This window comes from Gracilinanus agilis, chromosome 1, assembly GCF_016433145.1.
Source record: "Gracilinanus agilis isolate LMUSP501 chromosome 1, AgileGrace, whole genome shotgun sequence".
In the NCBI taxonomy this organism is placed as follows: Eukaryota; Metazoa; Chordata; class Mammalia; order Didelphimorphia; family Didelphidae; genus Gracilinanus; species Gracilinanus agilis.
Window position 1 is genome coordinate 771,543,210 of NC_058130.1, and position 23,392 is coordinate 771,566,601.

The 23,392-nt window shown below is 42.9% G+C and overlaps 1 protein-coding gene across 1 annotated transcript in view; it reads left to right on the forward strand.

Moving 5' to 3' along the window:
* MYO18B (myosin XVIIIB) overlaps positions 1-23,392 on the forward strand; it is a 352,648-nt gene that overhangs the window by 45,333 nt on the left and 283,923 nt on the right. The window contains exon 11 of the mRNA XM_044685471.1: positions 2,679-2,823. Within this exon, the coding sequence (XP_044541406.1) occupies positions 2,679-2,823 (145 nt within the window). The remainder of the gene's footprint in view (positions 1-2,678; positions 2,824-23,392) is intronic.

Sequence of the window (23,392 nt, forward strand, 5' to 3'; positions counted from 1 at the left end):
CCATCAACTGGGTAGTGGCTAAACAAATTATGGCACATGATTGTGATAGAATACTACTGTGCCATAAGAAATGATAAGCAGGTTAATTTTTTAAAATAACTTGGAAAGAACTACATGGGATAATGAACAATGAAATGAGTAGAACCCAGAGAGCATTCTATTCAGCTCTAGAATTAATATCCAAAGAATAACGTGTGAATGTCCACCTCCAGAGAATGAACTGAAAAATGGAAACATGAAAGACATAATCTATATATTGGAGGCTATTTGTCAGGTGATACCTTCTGTGGTGTAGGGAAGGGAGGAAGGGGCTGAGACAAATGGGAATAAATTCTATTTTTTAAAATGCCTGCCTCTGTCCTTGGTTCTGGGCATACTAAAACAGAAGACTGACCCTGTTTTTTTTTTTTTTTTTTTTTTTTTTTGTTTTAATCCTTAACTTCTGTCCAGAATCAATACTGTGTATAGGCTCCAAAACAGAAGAGTGGCAAGGGCTAAGCAGTGGGAGTGAAGTGACTTGCCCAGGGTCACACAGCTAGGAAGCATCTGAAGCCAAACTGAGCCTGTTTTTAAGACATTTACTCCTTAGTAAAGACATGTGCTACACAAACAAGCCTGATAGCAGAGGACTGAATTGTGTACACCCAGAAGCCCCAGTCAAGTGATGATAAAATGAAAGGAGGATGAGATTACTATTATGGGCCGGGGAGATGGGGGGAAGGCTTCCTGGAGGAGATGGCTTCTGAGTTGACCCTTGAAAGAAAGAAGGGACTTTAAAAGATGAGGGAAAAGAACAGTCATCGAGTCTAGGCATGGCTGGGGGCCAGAGCAGGGACCCCCAAGATGTGAGGAGGCAGAGAGATACAGGGGAGGACAGAGAAGTAATGTGAAGAGGCTGGAAGTTGGAGTGGGTATGTGGGTGGGAGAAATACAAAATAAGGCTGTGAGTGTATTGGTGACTAATTTTGGAGAACCTTCAATGGCAGGGTCATGCGTTTTTTTCTTTATCCATTCACTCAATGGATAAACGTGCATTTATTATGCCAAGCATTTTTTCTAGATATTGGACAAAGAGAAAAATGAACCAGCCCTTGCCCTGAAGGCGCTTGTAATCTGTCTTGGGGAGATGACAAATATGTGTCTCCATATACAAAACTTATATAAGATAAATTTTTAACCCTTCCCCTCTATCTTAGGATCAATACTGTGTATTGGTTCAAAGGCAGAAGAATAGTAAGGGCTAGGCAATGGGGGTCAAGTGACTTGTCCAGAGTCACACAGCTAGGAAGTGTCTGAGGCCAGTTTTGAACCCAGACCTCCCATCTCTGGGTCTGGCTCTCAATCCACTGAACCACCCAGCTGTCCCAACAAGTTAACTTTTGAAGAGAGGCAGTATAGCCGAAAGGAGAGATTTCATTTAGAAGTTGAGCCTTGGAGTAACTAGTCTAGTATTTAAATTGTGCTTTATTATCTTCATTTTGCAGATCAGGAAACTGAGGCAGGTGATTTGCCCAAGGTCAAGTAGCTAGTAAGTGCCTGAGGCAGGATTCAAACTTAAGTCTTCCTGATTTTAAATCCAGTGCTCTACCCGCTGTATTACCTAGCTGCTTCCAAGGAAATCAGGAAGGCTAAGAGATAGATTTGGGTAAAGGAGTCTTTCCAGGAATGAAGAGAGGCTTGGAGCAGGGAGTATCTAAGGTAAAGGGGAGCCACTGAAGGCTCTTGAGAATAGCAGTGATATGTTCTGGGTAGTCCAGTAAGAAGATTCTTTGGAGCAGGCAAGGAAAGTAGTAAATGTTGGAGGGGATGTGGCAAAATTTAGACACTAACGCATTGCTGGTTGGAGTTGTGAACTTATCTCACCATTCTGGAGGGCAATTTGGAACTATACTGACAAGGCTATAAAACTGTGTATACACTTTGATCTGGTAATGCCACTACTGGGTCTGTATCCCAAAGAGTTCATAAAAAAGCGAGAGAACCTACTTGTACAAAAATATTCCTAGCAGCTCTTTTTGTAATGGCAAAGAATTGGAAACGGAGGGGATGCCCATCCATTGGGGAATGACTGAACAAACTGAGGTACATGTTGGTAATGGAATATTATTGTGCTATGAGAAATGATAAGAAGAATGATTTCAGAAAAACCAGGAAAGATCTGAAGCAACTGATGCAGAGCAAAATAAGCAGAACCAGGAGAACATTGTACACAATAACAGCAGTAGCGGGTGATGATTGTGAAAACTTGGCTGCTGTCAGCAATGTGCTGACCTGGGACAATCCTGAAAGACTTGTGATGGGGAAGGTTCTCCACCTCCAGAGTTGCTGTCATCTTTCACATCAGTGTGCCTTTGGTTTTATTTTGGGGTTTTGGTTATGTATGAGTTTGCTCTTATGACAATGACCAATATGGACTGTGCTTTGCATGACAATAAAAATGGGGAAAAAAGGTAAAAAAAGAAGGAGAAGATTCTCTGGGCAGTGGAGAAGAGGAAGGATAGGAGAGAGGGCAGAGCAGAGGCAGAAAGGTGATTTTGGAAGCTCGAGCAACATCTTAGGGGAGAAGCTTGGACTCCTCCATAAAATGGAGCCTCACAGTGACTATCTGGGTTCCCCCAACAGGTCCCTTGCTTGTAAGTCTTTCCAACATCTTCCCTCTCTCTTTCTGTCCCTCTCAGCCTGAAGAGAAGCAGAGGGCTGCAGCGGCATTCTCTCAACTCCAAGGGGCCATGGTGACCCTGGGCATCTCCGGGACTGAGCAGCGGGCCATTTGGAGGGTGTTGGCGGCTATTTATCACCTAGGAGCAGCAGGGGCGTGTAAAGGTAATCCCCCTTCCCCTGCCTAACCTGATCCAATCCAACAAGCACCGATGATGTGGGGGGCTTCCATTGCTGGACAGCTGCCCCAGTGGCCAGGGTCAGAAAGAGACTTTTTATTCTGCTGCTGTTTGATAAGTGCTTGACGTCTTGTTTGGTCTTTTGCTTTTTTTCACTGGGAATGGATGTCAGTGCCTTCCCGGGAGCTCCCCCAGTGATGGGACCTCTTGGAGTGTGCTAGACAGATGTCCTTACATACAGAGTAGAACATTGGCTTTCCAGGGAATATAGTTCCCTTCAAAGGAGTTAACTCCCATGGAGTCTGGCTGCACCCATCCAGGATGCTTCTGGAATTCTTTTGGGGAGCCACCTTCTGGCTCCGCTCCTCATTCTTGGGCTTCATCTGGTGAGGGAGCTGGGAGTGGAATCTGATCATTCAATCAATAGACATTTATGAAGCACCTATGATGTGAGTCAGCAGCAGATAGACTTTGGGAAGAGACCGATTGAAGCTAGACATCATTGCATTGCGATCATGACTCATTCGTGCTTGCTCATTGGTTCACCACAGAGCATTCTTGGAACCTTCTCCAATTTTTCTCTTTTGGGATTACCAGTGCAAAACATGAGCTATCCATTGGCTATCCCCCAGTTCTCACCACATGACCAACCCTTCTTTTTTTCACTTAGATATTGCTTTGATATTAATAATAGTCAATAGCTAGCATTTTTTATAGCTCCCACTATGTTCCAAGCACTGTGCCAAACACTCTACAAAGTGACTCCAGGCCTGATGCTCTATTCACTGGGCATCCCTAGGGGCCTCCATTATTAATTCTTCAGAGACTATTGTGTCCCACACAACATGGGCAGAATGTTGATATTTAGAAGATAGACCTTTATTCTAGATAGAAGCTGTTGTCATTTAAAGTGCTACACATTTTCCCGAAGGAAATCTGGCCTTTTCTACTGATCTTCTCTGGGTCATGTTTTCTAAGATGCAATTCCAAGATGTAATTACTTCTAAGATAGAATATAATTTCCAAGATGGAATTCCAAGATTATATACTACTATGTAAGCTCTATAGGTTGTCCACCAAAGTGCATATTTTAGTTTGTTCAATAGGTATTTGTCATCCTCTTGGTTTTTCTTGTATGGATGGTTAGACCAGGTTTTTTCCGAGTGATTGGCTCAACCAGATGATGACTGAATATCTCACCTTAGCAATCTGTGAAACAAAGTCATAAGTCAGAATTTTATTTCTCCCTGTTGATTAAATTTATTACTTTAACATCACATTTTGTTCTCAGCATTAAAGTGGAAGTTGATTAAAGTATACGCATTACTGGGTAGAGAACCAGAGAAAGGTGAAAAGCAAATGGAAAATGTCATTCACTGAGCAAGAAAGATTAGCATTTTGGATCACTTGGGACTTTGGGATCATTAGTGCCTGAATGAAACATTCTCTATTAAGTGTGAAAAATGTCACCATCATGGCCCTTGGGTGCATTTATTTCTTCCAAAAAGGGAGTAAAGACTGGATAACCATTTGTGGGGAATGCTGCCAAGGGAAATCTTCTTTCAGGTTTGGGTTGGGCTAAATGGCTGCTGGAGTCCCTTCCAACTCTAAAAGTACCATTTAAAATTTTTTTCTTTATTTATTTATTAAAATCTTACCTTCTGTATTAGAACTAATTGGTTCTATGACATAAGAATGGTAAAATCTAGGCGATGGGGATTAAGGTCACATAGCTAGGAAGTATCTGAGGTCACATTTGAACCCAGGACTGTGTATAGTTAGAAAAAATTTTTTACCTTGGACTCCATCTCCCAGAATTCTTTCCTCATCCCAAAATTCCTTTTCCCTTTTCGTTTATGTGCATCTTTATATTATTGTTGATATAGTTCTGTAACTTCTCCCTTGCTCTCTCTTCCACGGGCACAGCTTTGGGTGAGCTCCCTCTGGTCTCTAGCCTTTTAGTTTCCTTTTTGCTTCAAGTTAATTTTAATAAATCTTATTAAATATAATACTTGGAGTATATTGTATATTAATTTTAATCTAATAAGCTCCTATCTCTAGGCCTGTCTATCTATCTATTGAGCCACCTAGCTGCTCCTCATCATTTATTTATTTATCCATCAGCTCATCCATTTATTTATTTATTTGTTTGTTTAATTGCTCACTTATTTATTTACTTATTTACCTATTTATTTATTTATTTATTTGTTTATTTATTTATTTTTAAGCCCTTAACTTCTGCCATTGGCTCCGTGGTGGAAGAGTGGTAAGGGTGGGCCATGGGGGTCAAGTGACTTGCCCAGGGTCACACAGCTGGGAAGTGTGAGGCCGGATTTGAACCTAGGACCTCCCATCTCTAGCCTGACTCTCAATCCACTGAGCTACTCAGCTGCCCCCTCATTATTTATTTTTAACACTCATTTAAAAAATCTTTCTGAGTTCTGAATCCCCTCCTTCCATTATACCTCTCCTCAATCCATTGTGAAGGAAAGAAATATGCTATCAATTATACATAAGAAATCATGCAAAATACATCTCCATTTTAGCCATGTCGCCAAAAAAAGCAGAAACACACAAATAAAGTAAAAAAAAATATACTTCAATTTTTATTTAGACTCCATTAGTTCTTTCCTTGGAGGTGGATAGCATTTTCCATCATAAGTCCTTTGTAATTGCCTTAGATCATTTTATTGATCAGAATGGCAAAATCATTTACAGTTGGTCATTGTACAATATTGCTGTTACTCTGTACATGAATCTCCTGGTTTTGCTTACTTCTCTTTGCATCAGTTCGTGTAAGTCTTCCCAGGCTTTTCTGAAAAGCATCCTGCTTGTCATTTCTTATGGCATAATAGTACAGAACTATAATCACATAACATGTAACTTGTTCAGCCATTCCCTAATTGGTGGATATCCCCTCAGTATCCAATTCTTTGCCACTACTAAAAGAGCTGCTAGAAATATTTTTGTAGCCATCGGTCCTTTTCCTTTTATCTCTTTGGGATTTAGATGTAGTAGTGGTATTGCGAGATCAGAATTTGTACAGTTTGATAGCCCTTTGGGCATAGTTCCAGTTGCTCTCCAGAGGGGTTGGTTGAGTTCACAACTCCACCCACATTGTATTAGTATCCACATTTTCCCACATCTCCTTCAACATTTGTCATTTTCCTTTTCTGTCATATCAGCCAATCTACTAGGTATAAGGTGGTACTCAGAGTTGTTTTAATTTGCATTTCTCTAGCCAGTAGTGATTTAGAGCATTTTTTTCATATGACTAGAGATATTTGATTTCTTTTTCTGAAAATTGCCTGCTCATATTCTTTGTCATTGTTTCTTTCTGAGTTCTTCATTAGTGGTTGGCCATTAACACTCCCTGGCCAAACCTTCCACCTGTGTAATACAGTAGAAAGAATACTGGACTGACTGAAAGTCAGAGGGCCTGAGTTCAAATTCTAACTCCTCTATATACTATCTATGTGACTTTGGACAAGTCTCTTGACCCCTCTGAGCCTCAGTTTCTTCATCTATAAAATGAATGAGTTGGACGAGATGATCTCCAAGGTCCTTTCCAGCTTGAAATCTATGATTTCTGTGATTTAATTATCCCTTAAAGAAGTCTTAAAAACATCACCATCTGCTGATAGTAGTGAAATAAAATCAGACGGTTAGCGGTAGAAAGGGACAAGAGATCATTTAGGCCAGTGATTCCCAAAGTGGGTGCTACCGCCCCCTCCCCATGGGTGCTGCAGTGATCCAGGGAAGCAGTGATAGCCACAGGTGCATTTATCTTTCCAATTAATTGCTGTTAAAATTAAAAAAAATTAATTTCCAGGGGGCTAAGGAATATTTTTTCTGGAAAGGGGGTGGCAGGCCAAAAAAGTTTGGGAACCACCGGTTTAGGCCAAAGCTCTCATTTTTTGTTTTCAACCCAAAGAACAGAAGTCTAAGGAGCCCCAGCTGGGAAAAGACCTCTGATTTCTAGCTATAAATTCATTAAAGAATAGAAAAAATACCATTATGTCTCCTGTTCCAGCCAAAGCTTTGGCTCGACTTTGGGTTAATGGCCTGAACTGGCTCGGGAAGGAGAGAGGGAGAGAGAATTCATGGAGCAAAGGACCCTGTTTCTCCTTTCCACCATCTGCACCTGGCAGCCTGTGCTGGCAAGATTTCCCAGCCTGTCTTTGTTGGCTTGATCTCTGAGAGGAAAAAGCCAATTTGGGGGGCTTAGTTTTTCTTGCAGGCTCAAGCAAGGTACAGATGGAGAGAGCTGCCTGGGTCTCTTAGAGCGTGTCTGGGAAAAAGAATAACCCTTGCTTGGTCTCTGGACAGGCAAAGGCAAGAACACTGGGCCTTCCCTTGGCATGGTGGCTCCAGAGCCGGGCCTGAAGTCAGGACGACTCGGTTCCCAAATCCACCTATGATACTTCCTGGCTGGGGGACACCCGGACAGGCCACTTAACCATGTTGAAGCTTGTTTCTTTATTCTCGAAACTAGAGAGAATGACACCAGGGCTAGCAGACTCCTTGGAATGTCGTACGGCTCCGATGCGATAATCTATGTCAAGTGCTTGGCAGATTTTTATGTGCGATGCGAATGTTGCTTGTTGTTATTCATTCTCCACGACTTTCATGAGTGCGACAGCCAGGGGCCCCCTTGCATCTGGCCTGCAGGACTCTCTGTGCACGAGTGCATATGCAGTCCCTTTGCAGGTCTGTTATTTCAACTCCAAATTGATTGCGATGCGATGCTCGGAGGCCTTTGATGAGGAGAGCGTGAGAGCTGGGAGGGGCCCTAGAACAGGGGATGTTAGATCTGGGACATTCCTAGTGATGCAGATCAGGACATATTAGAACAGGGAAAGTCAGGGCTGGGAGGGGGCTTAGAACAGGGAATACCAAAGTTGGGAAGGACTTTAGGACAGGGAATGTTAGGGGTAGGAGGGGGCTTAGAATACAGAATGTCAGAGCTGAGAGGGGGATTAGAACAGGGAATGCCAGAGCTGGGAGGGGGCTTAGACCAAGGAAAGTCAGGGCTGGGAAGGAGCTTAGAACAGGGAATACCAAAGTTGGGAAGGACTTTAGAACAGGGAATGTTAGAGCTGGGAGGGGCTTTAGAACAGGGAATGTTAGGAGTGGGAGGGGGCTTAGAACAGGAAATGTTGGCTCTGGGACATTCCTATGGACATACTTGGCAAATCAGGACATATTAGAAGCAGGAATGTCAGAGCTGGGAGGGGTCTTAGAACAGGGAATGTCCGACCTAGAACATTCCTAGGTACTTGGCAAATCAGGACATATTACTGTGCACCTACTGTGTGTTACATACTGTTCAGGGGGCTGACAGAGGGAGAAGACACAGTCTTGCTGAAGAATCAGGACTTTCAATGAAAAGACCAACCTGAGATAATGTGGATTCGGGGCACAGTTTTCAAAACCACATTTGTAGCCATCAGACAGTAAGTCGTTAAACATTTATTCAGCACCTACTATGTGCCAGGCTCTGTGCTGACAGAAGACAGGCTTTGCCCTCAAGGAGCTTGCAGATTCTTTGAGTGTCCCATGAGTCCAGGGAAAGGGACAATTAGCATGATTTCCCCACTGTTATTACTCGAACTGGACACCGTCTGGGGCTCTTCGGGTTTCCACTGGCCATCGCCCATGTCTGGAACACTCTCCCTCCTCACCTCTGTCTCTTGGCTTCCCGGACTTCCTTTAAGTCTTAGCTAAAGCCCCTCCTTCCTCAAGAAGCCCGTCCAGATCCTCCTTAATCTTAGGGCCTTCTTTCTAAAACGACTCCCTGGAACCCCTCCGTTGACCGCGCTTATGTCATCGCATTTGTAGATACCTTTTCCCAGCTGTCTCCCCCATTCGCCTGGGAGCTCCTCCAGGGCAGAGACTGCTTTTGCCCCCCTTTTTTTGTATCTGCAGCACTTAGTACTGTATCTGGTACACAGTAGGCGCTTAATCAACGCTCTCTGGCTGATGGACTGACCAGGGAGCAGTCATGGAAAGGGCAGGATGGAAGGGTAGAAGCGCGGCGCAGGCACCTGCCAACGGAGGCCTTGGGCCTCTTCCTGGCCCTTCCTCTGTGTGTCTGTATCCCCCTCTCCGGGAGTCCACTGAGTCCTCGGTAAGACGAGGATCTCCGGAGCCCTGTCCAGCCCCGACATTTCCGGGCCCCGGGAGCCGCCAAAGAAGAAGCGCGGCTCCATGCTGGGGCTGCTCATTACGCTGTTGCCACCTCCGGCCTTGGCCTGCCACCAGCACAGGAGGGAGAGCCAGGGCAAGGCCGTGGCCCGACCGAGAAATGGCCGGACGGTGCCGCCCGTGGCCGGGGTCCTGGGCGTCCCCGCGCAGCTGCCCCGGAGGCTTCTGGGGGCTCCCGCCGCCCCTCTTTCCCTTCGTAAGGCGGTGGCTCTCCTCTGGCACGCAGGAAGGGAAATGCACATTGATCAAGATTTCCCCGGCAGGGATTATGCAAATGGCTCCCCCAATCCATTATTCGGAGAGGGGCGCCGCGCCTAGCTGGGGAGACGAGAGGCACTGATTTACTCACTCGAAACCCCGCTCAGGCGCGCCTCCTAATCAGTTGCTTTATAATCAGCTATTAAGGCTTTGAGAGTCGTATTTTAATGTCTTTGTTCGCTGTCATAACAGATCGTTCGGAAATAGATTAAGGGTCTATTAATCAGGTTTGCTTTGGGAGGCGGAAATGGATCCGACGGCAGAGCGCCTCCTGCTGGGCACCCGCCTCATCCTAGAGGGAGCTCCCGGGTCTGACTCCCCAGGGGAGCTGTCCAGCTGGATGAATGCTGGCCGGAGGGGAGGAGCTCAGAGCTGGAAGGGACTGGAGCGGGCAGCGGGTGGCTCAGTGGATTGAGAGCCAGGCGCAGAGGTCCTGGGTTCAAATTCATTCATTCATTCATTCATTCATTCATTCATTCATTCATTCATTCACTCATTCATTCATTCATGTATTCGTTCGTTCATTTATTTATTTTGAATTTAATTTTAGGATTAAGAAAAATTTCCCATGGTTCCGTGGTTCATGTTCTTTCCCTCCCCTCCTCCCACCCCCCTCCTGTAGACAACGAGCAATTCCACTGAGTTTTACATGTGTCATCGATCAAGACCTAATTCCGTATTATTGATATTTGCGCTAGGGTGACCGCTTAGAGTCTACATCCCCAGTCATATCCCCATCGACCTGGGTTCAGATTTGACTTCAGACACTTCCTAGCTGTGTGACCCTGGGTAAGTCACTTAGCCTCCATTGCCTAGCCCTTACTACTCTACTGCCTTAGAACAGTATTGATTCTAAGACAGAAGGTAAGGGTTAAAAAAAGAAAAAGAAAGAAAGAAAAGAAACCGGAGATGATGGCATTCAGACCACTGATGGCTAATGTACCTGGTGCTTTGAGTGATTTTCAAATCCTCATGATAACCCTAGCAAGGAGGTATAATTCTTATCCCCATTCTATAGTTGGGGAAACTGAGGCAGACTAAGGCTATGTGACCAGAGTTACAGCTAACAAGTGACTGAGGCAGGATTTGAACTCAGGTCTGTCTGACTTCAGGTCCAGAACCTGTGCCACCTAGTTGCATGAGTGAGATATGCCTGTGTTCTTGTCTATGCTTCCCCCACCCTGGAAAGGCCACCCTGGAAGGGTAGAGCCATCCAATGGCCCAGCATTGAGAAAGGGTGCAAAGCCAGAGGGAGGGTTTCCTCCTAGGGAGGGTTTTGGTCCCTTCCAGGGTGGTGAGAGATATGCAGTTCTTGCCTTTTCCCTTCCGGAGACCTTTGAAGTGGGAAACACAAATCCATGTCTTCTCACTTTCCAAAGCTTCCCTCTCCCCCTAGGGGTGGGCAGCAGGTTTGGGGGCAACAAGGTGCTTAACTACTCACTGCTGCATGACCTTGGATAAGTCCTAATACCTGCCTTTCCCTATCTATACACTGGGGGCTGTAAACTTGCTTTGTTAACCTTAAAGCTATATGAAAACCTGCGTATTGTTCCACCATTATGAGTGAGAATGGGCTTGGGAACCTCTAGATGTTTTTACCTGTTCAGATTGATATCTGCTCTGTAACTTAGAGTCCTAGCCATCAATCAATGAATCAATCAATAGACATTTATTAAGTTCCTACTATGTGCCAGGCACTGGGCTAAGCAATGGGGATACAGAAGATAATTAAGAAGCTCACCATTAAATGGGTTATTAAATAACTAATTAGAGAATAGCCCTTTTGGGGGCAAATCACTTACCTTCCCTAGGACTCAGTTTTCCCATCTATATAAGGGAGAAGGTTGGATTAGATGACCACCGAGTTCCCTATAAACTGTAGATCCGTGATTATACTAAACTCTCCCCTCCCCTGCCATCTCTGACATATTATAGCCGCGTGATCTTGGTCAAATTCCTTTCCTTGTTGAGCCTCATTATTTTTTCTCTGTGAAATGGGTAGAATTGAACTGAACTCAGGTCTTTCTGACTCCCAGGCTGGCTGTTTATCCATTATGCTAGGCTACCTCTCCCTAGTGCATCATGGAAATGAGACCTTGGGTTTGTGGGACCCCCTTCCTCATTGTATCTTACAGTCTGTAGTTTCCTGAGGCTTAATTTCCTGCCTGGGATCACTCAGTTGGTTAGTGTCAATGGCATGACTTGAACTCAAATCTTCTGGACTGTATTTCTAGCACTTTTTTTCACTAACCTCACCACCTCTTGTGTTTATCATCATCAGCATCATTGAGATTATCGGGCTGGAGAACAGGGTTTATTAACCCAGCAGGTTCATCAATGGATCTCAAGGAATGGGAAATTTTATTTTTTATGACATCCTTATTTTCACTAGCTTCTAACTGTAATTTAGCACTTCTTTCTGTGGTGAATTATAAAAATCCCTCACCTTATTTATGCCTTAGAATCAATATTATGTATTGGTTCTAAGACAGAAGAGCGGTAAGGGCTAGGCAATGGGGGTGAAGTGACTTGCCCAGGGTCACCCAGCTAGGAAGTATTTGAGGGCAGATTTGAACTCAGGACCTTCTATCTCTGAGCCTGGCTCTCAATCCACTGAGCCACTTAGATGCCCCACTATTATGAAATAAAAAAATCTTTTGAGAAGAGTTCTCTAGGTTTCACCAGACTTCCAGAGGTGGAGGTGTATGTGTGTGTGTTCCATGGCACCAAAAGGATGAAGAATATTTGGTGTGGATTCAGTAAGACAGAATGTGAGTTCTGATTTGGAGTCGGCCAGACTTGGTTCGAATCTTGCCTCCTCTTCTTACTAACTCTGTGACTGCACTTCGGACAACCTCCAAGGCCTCGTCTATTAAGTCATTGATTGGGGAGGGGTTGGGATAGTGATCTTCCTCAGTGGATGAAGTTCCCACACTGGGATCATTCATGTATTCATGTAATTCTCTTGATAGTTGCTTTCTCTACTGCGCCACCCAATAGCTTACAGTTCTGTGCATGTAAATGAATGGACCCTGAACTTGGTGTTGGAGGTCTTGAGTTCCTGGTTCAGCTGCTGATTCTAACTGGACGGTCTAGGAGAGCATAAGGAGCTTCAGTTCTGATTCCAGTCTTGTCTTAGATATCTCCTAGATGGCTTTTGGCAAGGCACTTAGCCTCTCCTTTGGGCCTCAGTTTCCTGGTCTGGCAAATGATAGGTTTAGGCTCAATGACCTCTATGGAGCCATCCAACATAAAATAAAAAAAGCTCTGATCCTCTCTGGGATTAATATTCTTTATCTGGAACACTGTCGTTCAGTTGTGTCTGACTCTTCATGCTGGTATGGTCCATGGGATTTTCTTGGAAAAGATACTGGAGTGGTTTTCCATTTCCTTCCCCAATGGATTAAAACAAACAGAGGTTAAGTGACTTAACTTTAAGTGACTTAATCTTTGTTTGCCTCAGTTTCCTTAACTCTAAAATGGGGATTATAACCACATCTACCTTAAAGGGTTGTACTGAGGGTCAAATGGGATAATACTGGTAAGTCATTTAGCACAGCGCCTGGAACATAATAAGTGCTTAGTAGAAGTTATTACCCTTCCTTACCTGTATCTGCAGGTGCCTGCTGGTCCTACTCCCCAGCAGCCATAGCTACTTAGGACCAAGAAAATAAAATTCTCACCAAAATCCTTGGTACTGTCAAGTGGTTCCCCGCTAGAAACCCATATGGTTTTATTAATGGAAACAACGGACATAAAGGAGATTAATTACTATCTGTTTTGCTATTGTACCTTAAGGATTGATCACTGGGCCTGGCCACATACCCTACAGCTGAATTGTTCTCAGTGTGCTGTATTAGGTTCTCATAAACAGGAATTATGTTATTTCTCCGTGTTCCCAAAACTTAGCATCATCCTTGAAACATTTGTTGTTCAGTTGTTTCAGTTGTTTCCAACACTTCGTGACTCCCTTTGGGGTTTTCTTGGCAAAGATACTGGAGTGATTTGTCATTTCCTTTTCTGGCTCATTTCACAGATGAATAGCAAATGAGGGTAAGTGACTTGCCCAGGGTCACATAGCTAGGAAGTATCTGAGGCCAGATTTAAACTCAGGAAGAAGAGTCTTCCTGACTCTAGCCTGGCACCCTATCTGCTGTGGCACCAACTGCCCAGCTTGAAACATAGTCAATCCTCAATTAATGTCTTCTATTTCATTCATTTACTCATCATTAAAATGGAGATAATAATTCCATTATATCTCTCATAAGCCTCTTTTGAGGATCAAATGGGAAAAGACAAGTATAGGGCCATTGAAATGGCATAATTATCGTTCTTTTTGTAGCTATTAATAGTATTTCTGTTTCTCTTAGCTCCCCTGGAATGGCTCCTGGTATTAAGAAAGTTTAGAGTTTGATGATCTGATGGCTAGTTTGTGAGCTGGCTTGGAGTTTATAAATTCTTTCCCTCTAACTCATGGCCTTTGCCCAGCTGTTGCCAATTCCTTCTCTGTTTTGTGTATCACTGAGCCCAAGTGTCTGTAGCTTCCTACTCAGGGAATGAATGAAAAGACATTCACTAAGTGCTCATCATACAGCCAGCACTGCCCTAAGCTCTGGGATCCAAAGTCCCTGCCTTCAAGAAGCTTACACTTGAATTGCTCATGTGGAGCAGTGGTGGCCAGGGAGGGGTGTTTTGCTTTGGGAAGGCACTCGTCAAATACTCTTTGCCAATTTTCAGTGCCTGTTGAAGTGTCTGGGGCATCATGGACATTAGAAAGGAGTCCAACACATAGTTGTTGGGATTCTATAAGAAAATACCTTGGAAGGGAAGTAGCTAGGTGGCACAGTGGATAGAGTGCTGGGTCTGGAGTCAGGAAGACTCATATTTGTGAGTTAAATCTGACCTTAGATACTTGCTAGCTGTTCTTCATTGGGCAAGTTGCTTAACCCTGTTGGCCTCAGTTTCCTCATCTGTAAAAAATGGGCATGAGAAGGAAATGGCAAATAGCTCCCAGTATCTTTGCCAAGGAAACCCCAAGTGGGGTCATGAAGAATCAGATTTGACTGAAAAATGACTGAACATCAAAGTAGAGTGGATTTCCCGGGAAGGTGGTGACCTTCCTTTCTCTGTAGGGCTTTAAGCCGAGGCTGGGTGACTAGTTGGGGATTTTGGATTGAGATTCTCACTTTGGTACATCTTGTATTAGATGATCCTTTCTGACCCTGAAGTTCTATCACTCAAAGAATTTATAATCTAGATGGGAATAAAGGAAACAGCCATGGAAAAGCTTAGTAATAGTGTAAGGGTCAGATGTTAATAAATATCGATGGAGGCAAGAATACAAGAATATGATATAAGATGTATTTTTGGTCCACCACTGTAGAGAGTTTCTTGATGAGGGAACTTCTTTTATCTATGTAGGTCATGAACTGTTTTGTAACTTGTAGTCTCAGATAGGTGTCTATGACATTGAGAGTTAAGTGACATGCCTAGGGTCAAACAGCCAATATTTGTCAGGGTTGGGTCTTGAACCCAAGTCATGCTAACTGGAGGTCAAGTCTCCATTTTCTAAGACATGCTGCTCCATAGAAAAAAAAAGATAGGATTGTGGAATCATAGAATTTTGGGACTGGAAGGGGTTGTAGATATTAGGGTCTAATCCCATGATGGTGAACCTTTTAGAAGGGTGGGTGATGTGAGAAATGTCCTCAGGCACTTGTGGAGAGGGGGAGAGGAGAAACCTGTCTCCATGTCCCTCTGGCTTCTAGTAATGAACTCTGGTATCTCTGTGCTGATGTGATGTGATGGTATGAGAGACCACAGAGAGGGCTCTGAGTGACCCCTCTGGCATGCGTGCCATAGGTTCACCACCACGGGTCTAGTCCAATGGTTCCATTTTACAGATGAGATCCATCTAAGAGCGTGGCAATATTTGCTCACACTCATAGAGCTGCCAAGCACAAGGACATGACCAGGTTTAATCTGTGACTAAAATTAATATAAGGCTCTTTTTCCTCTAGCTTGCTTTTTTTACTTTGCCACACAAGGGCTTAATAAATCAGGGTTGGATTGAATTGTTTGTGGTGGAATGATGACCAGGCCATGGTTCTTTTCTTTTCTTTTTTTTTATTTGAACACTTGGGTCCCATCCCCTCTGAGGTTTGGTGTCAGTCCAGTCTGCTAAACTGGCTGAATGCTTCATGAATAATGGCTAATCCTTTCTGCCTCCCCTTTCCCAGGGAGCTTATCCTCTGCAAAATTCCTAGGACCTGGGGATTGGGTAGTAGAGGCAGAATAATTAGTGAGGGTTAAGAAATCCTCACTTCCTCAGCTTTAAGGAGCCCCCCAAAGCAAAGGGTTACACTAACCTGGAGGTACTTGCCCCTCTGGAGATAATTTTCTCTTAAAAACCTTATATTTAGTTACATATTTTGCATTTCTATCACCTTTATTCCCCAACACATCACTTTCTCTCTCCCCTACCTTTTGAGCCCAGCAAAATCAATTAACCCACAGAGTGTGTCTGATGGTATTTACCATATTCTCAGGCCGTACTGTGCTCCCCCTCCCGCCAAATCTGCAAAGAAAGGAAGGAGATGCATTTTCTTATTTCTTCTCTGAGGCCACGCTTAGCCATTATATAAACATGGAATTCAGTTATTTGGTTGTGGTTCTTCCCATTTCCCTTCCTGCTGTTCCTGCATATATCATCTTTCCCCGATTCACCTCTTTCACTCTGTAGTGGTTCATGGAAACATTTTGAAGCTGTGATTCTCTGAGTTCTTGATATTTCTTGGGAAAATGTTACATTAGGATGATGGCACTCAATATACCTGGGCTTATCCTTGATTTCTTTCTGCTCCTTTTCTGGATAAAAAGTTCAGCCTAGTCTAATAGATGGAGTCTTTGTTGGAGAGTCAGAGGACCTGGTTTTGAATCCTACTTTTGCCTCTGGCTCAATGAGATGATAGCCAAATCACTTTTCTCTTCTCTGCATCTCAGTAAAATTAAAGGATTGGATTTGAATATCTCTTAGGTCACTTCCAGCTCAAAACCTCTATGATTATAAGTCTTTGATCATAGAATTTCATTGGCAAGAACCTCAGAGTTTCAAAATCCAGCAAAAAAGATTTTGTTAGCTGTCAATGGGATCATAGACTTGCAATCTTGTCTTGGTCTCTTTAGGGCTAGCCAAGCTTCCAGGGCAGTTTCCTACTGTTTTTTATCTCTGCTAGTAGAAAAACAGAGTTTTGAGGGAGAGTGATCTTATATTTGAGGGAAACTGAGTCAAAATCTTTCTGATTTGAAGGTCCTAATTTGATGAATTTGGGGGAGGAAGACAACAGGGGACATTCCTGAAACCTGTTGTTCAGGACTCAGAAAACTACATTAAAAGTTTATCTCTAGGGGGCAGCTGGGTGGCTCAGTGGATTGAGAGCCAGGCCTAGAGACAGGAGGTCCTAGGTTCAAATCTGGCCTCAGACACTTCCCAGCTGTGTGACCCTGGGCAAGTCACTTGACCCCCACTGCCTACCCTTACCAATCTTCCACCTATAGGTCAATACACAGAAGTAAAGGGTTTAAAATTAAAAAAAAAGTTTGTCTCTGGGGGCAGCTAGGTGTCTGAGTGGATTGAGAGTCAGACCTAGAGGAAGATAGGAGTTCCTGGGTTCTGATCTGGTCTCAGTCACTTTCTAGCTGGATGATCCTAGACAAGTCACTTAACTCCCATTGCCTAGCCCTTACTGCTCTTCTGTTTTGGAACCAATGCACAGTATTGATGCTTAAGATGGAAGATAAGGGTATTTATTTTTATATTTTATTTTTAAAATTTTCATTTTGAATATTTTCCCATAGTTACATGTTCTTTCCCTCTCCCCCAAGCCCCCCAACCCCCGTAGCCGACACACAATTCCACTGGGTTTTACATTAAGACCTAATTCAATATTATTGACAGTTGGACTAGAGTTATCGTTTAGTGTCTACATCCCCAATAGTATCCCCATCAACCCATGTGTTCAAGCAGTTGTTTTTCTTCTGTGTTTCTCCTTCCATAGTTCTTCTTCTGAATGTGGCTAGTTTTTTTTTCTCATAAGTAAGGGTATTTTTTTTGAAGCTCATTTCCTGGATGGGATCTTACTTGTAGGCTAGGGAAGTGATGGATCAGGTGAGCTCTGTCCCCATCCAGAACTCTTACTCTTAGACTAAGAAGGTGACTCTGTGTGGTGGCCATAAGAGCATTGTCTCCCTTGTCCTGATTAAAGATATATTCCTTTGTAACTGCCTTGGTGGTGGTGACTTTGAAAAACACAGAACCACTAAAATAGTTAGAAAGAAAAAGTCTTTATTTATTTATCTACCTATCTATTCATTTATTGGGAAATTTTATTTAATTGATTTAGAATATTTTTCCCTGGTTAAATGATTCATGTTCTTTCCCTCCCCTCCAACTCCTCCTCCCTCCCATAGCTGATGCACAATTCCACTGGGTTTTACATGTGCTTTTGATCAAGACCTATTTCTATATTGTTGATATTTGCACTAGGGTGATTGTTTAGAGCAGTGATTCCCAAAGTGGGCACTACTGCCCCCTGGTGGGTGCTATAGCTATCTAGGAGAGTGGTGATGGCCACAGGTGCATTTATCTTTCCTATTAATTGCTATTAAAATTAAAAAAAATTAATTTCCAGGGGGCTAAGTAATATTTTTTTCTGGAAAGGGGGCGGTAGGCCAAAAAAGTTTGGGAACCCCTGGTTTAGAGTCAATATCCCCAATCATATCCCCATCAACTCATGTGATCAAGCAGTTGTTTTTCTTCTGTGTTTCTGCTCCCACAGTTCTTCCTCTGGATGTGGAGAGAGTTCTTTCTCATAAGTCCCTCAGAGTTGTCCTGGGTTGTTGCATTGCTGCTAGTAGAGAAGTCCATTACATTCAATTGTACTATAGTGTATCAGTCTCTGTGTATAATGTTTTCCTGGAAGAATAAGTCTTTAATCAGGACAAGAGACAGTGCTCAAGATTGGGCAGCCACACAGAGTTAAGCGCTTAATACCACACAGAGCCAAAGCTCTGGGACTCTGGAAACAATGTCTCTGGGAAAACACATGGCCACAGGAGATTTTCCAAAGAGCAGAAGAACCTGGGTCTTATATATCTTTGGGGGAATAAAGGACAGGAAAGTATGATTGATTAGTCTTACAATGGAAATAAGGAGTCCAGGGCTGGATTATCGGGGAGAGGCTGATGCTCTGCAATGGATACAAAAGAATGATTCCAGCCAGGGGCTTGACTACCAGAGAGAGGACTCTGATACAATGGGAGAAACTTCTAAGACAAAATGGGTACTTAAGATTTGATTATGTCTACTAATTCTACCTGAGCTGAGATCTGTAGGTACCTTAAGGTTTATTGTTCATTTTGGGACTTCTCTTAAGGCAGGTTCCCAAGGGACAGGGTGGAGCTTGGGGGTTCCAAAAACCCTTGACAGTGGTTCTGTGTTTCTTTCAGGTCGACACTGTCTTTCCTAAAACATGGCACCCAGAATTGAACAAGGGATACAATGCTTTTATGGCCACCACACAGTCATGCATACAGCACAAAAAGCCACCTAGCTCTGAGACTTTGGGAACAGACTCTCTGGGAAAAAAACATCAAGAATGAGAATTTCTGTAGAACTAAAGAATGTGGGGGTCTATTTATATCTTATGGAGTTTAACCAAAGAGAAACAACTGACTGATTAGCTAGGGTGTTGGGAAAGAGGTTGTAGCCCTTGGGAGCAGCCTAATACAATGCAGAACACAATAAGAGAATCTAAGAAGACTAAAGGGGTACTCAGCCCTTGACTACATCCACCACTCCTATCCAGGGTGCTCAAAGGGTGCTGGATGGCCAGTTGTTCAGTCTGGGATGAGGATCATTTAAGGAGTTTTTTTGAAGGCAAGTTTCCATGGGACAAGGGTATATTTGGGGTTTCATAGAACAAGGTTGTCAACAGTGAAAAGCTGAAGAGAGCACAGAGCAGGGCAACTAGATCATGAGTGAATTCATAGGAGGATAGTGCCCATTACATTAACCCCCATTGGATCTGGCAGGCTAGGTCCTCAGAACATGAAGGTCCTAGGATGTGGCAGATGGCTTCATAATACTATGGCTTATGAGCCCCCACCAGTGTGCTTTCTTCCCCTCCAGTAATCAGTTAATATCAAAAGTCAAACAGACTTAAATTAACTTTAAAAAAATCCTTACCTTCTGCCTTAGAATTGATACTAAGTAATAGTTCCAAGGCAGAAGTGTGGTAAGGGCTAGGTACTGGGGTTTATTTTAATTTTTTTTTAATTAAAAAAATTATCATTATTTTCTAAAAAGCTTTACCTGTTGATTTAGAATTGATACTAAGTATCAGAAGAGTGGTAAGGACTAGGCAATAGGCATTAAATGACTTGCCAGGGTCACACAGCTGGGAAGTATCTGTCAGGTTTAAACCCAGGACCTCCCATCTCTGGGCCTGGCTCGCCATCCACTGAGCAACTTCATTGTCCCCTAAGACATTCCTAATTGGTGGATAGCTAATTAAGAGGTGGTCAATAAACCATCCACCACTCTCTATCCCCACAGGTAGATAGGTGAGGGGTTTGTATGCCTGAAAAGGACCCTCTCCCCTTTGTTTAGCAAATAAATTCTTTTTTAAGTTTATTTGATCAATTAATTTAGAATATTTTTCCATGGTTCCATGAATCATGTTCTTCCCCTCCCCTCCAGTAGCCAATGAGCAATTCCACTGGGTTTTACATGTGTCATTGATCAAGATCTATTTCCTCATTATTGATATTTGCATTAGGGTGATGGCTTAGAGTCTACATTCCTGATCATAGCTCCATCGGCCCATGTGATCAAGCATTTGTTTTTCTTCTGTGTTTCTGCTCCCACAGTTCTTTCTCTGGGTGTGGATGGCATCTTTTTCATAAGTTCCTCAGAACTGTCCTGGATCATTGCATTGCTGCTAGTAGAGAAGTCCATTATATTCGATTGTTAGTAAATAAATTCTGTTTAAAAGTAAGACATTCTTTGGGATTCCTAAGGACAAAGAAAATGTAAAAAACAATAGACTGGCTGAAATCTCTGACCCAGACCCCAGATATACACAGCGATTCTTCCTAATATGCAGAAATTGATTTAGGGCCTTTTTATTCTAAAATCTTGATGTAAGAATTAATACAAAATGTGAAAAATAAAATTTCACACTATGTGAACATGGGTAAATCACTTACTCCCCCTCCCAAGCCTCAGTTTCTTCAACTGTAAAGTGGGGATAATAGACCTGACCTCAGCTATTGTTGTAAGGATAACATGGGATAACCTTTGTAAAGCCCTTTGCAAACCTTAAAGTACTTTGTTTTTGTTACTGTTTGAGGTCCCAGGAGTAGTAAGCATCAGAGGTGAGATTTGAACTCACATCTTCTGGCTCAATCCCCTTTTCAGTATACAATGCTTCTTTGCAAATGCTTTAGAAGTATTGGCTCTTAGTAGTTGCTGGGTGTTGGGATTAGGGACAGGAACTTCAGTCACGGAAACAGGCTTAAACTAATTGGACCACCTGAGCCTTGAACACTTGACCTTCACCTCATTAACACGGGGCACATCTGTGGGTCCTGGGGAGTTGGGAATAAATTGATGCTGTCCAACTAGCTAACCTGCTTTGCAGGGAGCTCATCAAAGAAGGCTTCCTCCTATCCTCCAAAGGAGAACCATCTGTCTCCTAATTAGGAGATGGAAGTCCTCTCTGGCATTTTGGCCCAGGGACCTCACAATGACAACTTGATGCTCAAGGGAGAAAGGAATTAGTTGAGGAGACTTGGCTGAGGCTGAGGAAGTTTACCAAGAAGCTTCACTCCCCTCCTCCCGTGCTTGCAACCCCAAGGCAGCAATTTTGAATTTGAGAGGCAGCTGTAACACACTCAGAGCCTTTAAAAGGTAATTGAGGTCTCTTAGGCTCTCTGGCTTTTCTCTGATTCTGTTCTGGGGCCAAAGAGGAGTCTAGAAACCGATAGCCACACAGCAGCACTGGAATCCGAAAGGCTCAGGGCCATTCATCTCTCTTCTTCCTCTTCAAATAAGAGAGGCCTCAGGAAGGAAAAATAAGAGGCTGAAATTTTCCAAATCTGAAATTAGCTTCTTGTGATGGGATCCCTGGTTCTATTTTTCTTGCTCATTGCCATTTCACTGGCCCTTTCAACTAGTCAGCAAAGATGGCACCTCCCCTGGCTTCATGGAACCACAGAAGGTCAGAATTGGGAGAGCCCTTAAAACATGGAATGAGAGATCTGGGTTAGAACTTAAAATAAGGAATGTCAGAGATGGAAGGACCTTAGATCACAAAATGTTGGAGTTGGAAGGGGCCTTCGAACAGAGAATGTCAGAGCTGGAGGGACCCTACATCATAGAATAGATTCAATTCATGCAAAGGTGAAAGTCCTCATAAGGACTTTGTACAGAAGAGAGGATAGACAAATAAGTAGGTAGTTGTTTATTGGTCTCCCCTTTTGGATATTAATAAGAGTCCAAGAATTCTTCCACCTTTTGGCATTCCCCCCTTTAGATAACTCTCAAATTGGTCCCTTAAAGCCTTGAAAATTGAATTGTCTCCAGCATAGATCTCTTCTCTGTCAGTCAGTCAATAAATATTTGTTAAGCTCTTACGAAGTGTCAGACACTGTGCCAAGTACTGGGGATACAAATATAAACACATCCTTGACCTCAAAGAACCTAATAGTCTAATGAGAGAAGGGAGCTGAAAAATTGGGGGGCAGGTGGAAAAAGGATTCTGACTTAGGGTTGAAAAGTTCCAGAGAAGTCTGAAAGCAGGGGACCTGGTGGGAAATAAGGAGAGAAATAGTAGTGAGCCCTATCCTCAGAGGCTCTGTAGCCCATGGCCTCCAGAGTTAGATGGTCCAATCAGAGAGGTGGAGGGGACTGATGAAGGAACTGATGAGATGTGAGGACCAGGCAGATTCAGTCTTCCCCAAGGACAAGTTCTGGAAAATTTTAAAGAAGACTGAAATAAATATTCTCTGTACTTGAACCAACCCTGTGGGTTTTCTGCCTTTGTTTTCTTTAGTACCATTTTTCCTTCCTCTCTAAGGATCTCAGGAATGGGTTATAACAGGACCCAAGTGTGGAGAAAGTAATTTTTTTTTTTTGCAAATCTTTTCCATTTTTCTGATGCTTGCAGTCCTTATTCTGTTTTCATCCTCAAATGTCCTTAGGATGACTTCACTTGGTTCTATCACTTGCTTAGCTTTCTTTGGACTATTTCTAAATAGTCTTCCATTCATTTTTCTTGCTTTGCGAGGCAGTACTCCTCACAATCATCCATCTATCACTAATCAATTGCTAAGATTTTACAGATGAGTTTCTATTTTAACTTGATATTACCTTTAGCAGTCATCTCTTTGTCAAATAAATCAAATGTTTTCTGGCTTAGGCTAGTTCTGGGCCTTTCTGGTTATCTTGTAACTTTTAATTTACTTTAACTTCTAGATAATAATTGCTAATAAGATAATACTAATTTTAAGTGTCGAGGTCATTTCCGTGGCCCACTTACCATTTTTCCTTTCCTTTCCTTTTTTTAATTTTAATTTTCTTTTCCCCCATTTTCATGTAAAAGCAGTTTCTGACATTTTTCAAAGAGGATTGAGCCTCGAATTGTCTCCTTCCCTCTCCTTAAATCTCCCACCTCCCTTGAGATGATAAGCAATTTCCTACAGATTTTACATGTTCAATCATGTAAAACATTTTTCCATATTACTCTTTTTGTGGAAGGAAACTCAAATAGGGAAAAAATTAGAAAGTGAAAAAAGTTTGTTTTGGTCTTGGTTCATACACAGTTCTCCATGTTTGATTTTCAGTATCGTATTTAAATAATTCAGGGCTGAATCTCTTTTACTACGCCTTATATCTTTTTCTCGTTAGTATCCATTCTTGGGAGCAGCAAAGATAGAGTATCCGGTCTAGGGTCAAGAAGACATCAATTCAAAGCCGACCTTAGACACTTACTAGCTGTATGATCCTGGGTAAATCACTTCACCCTGTT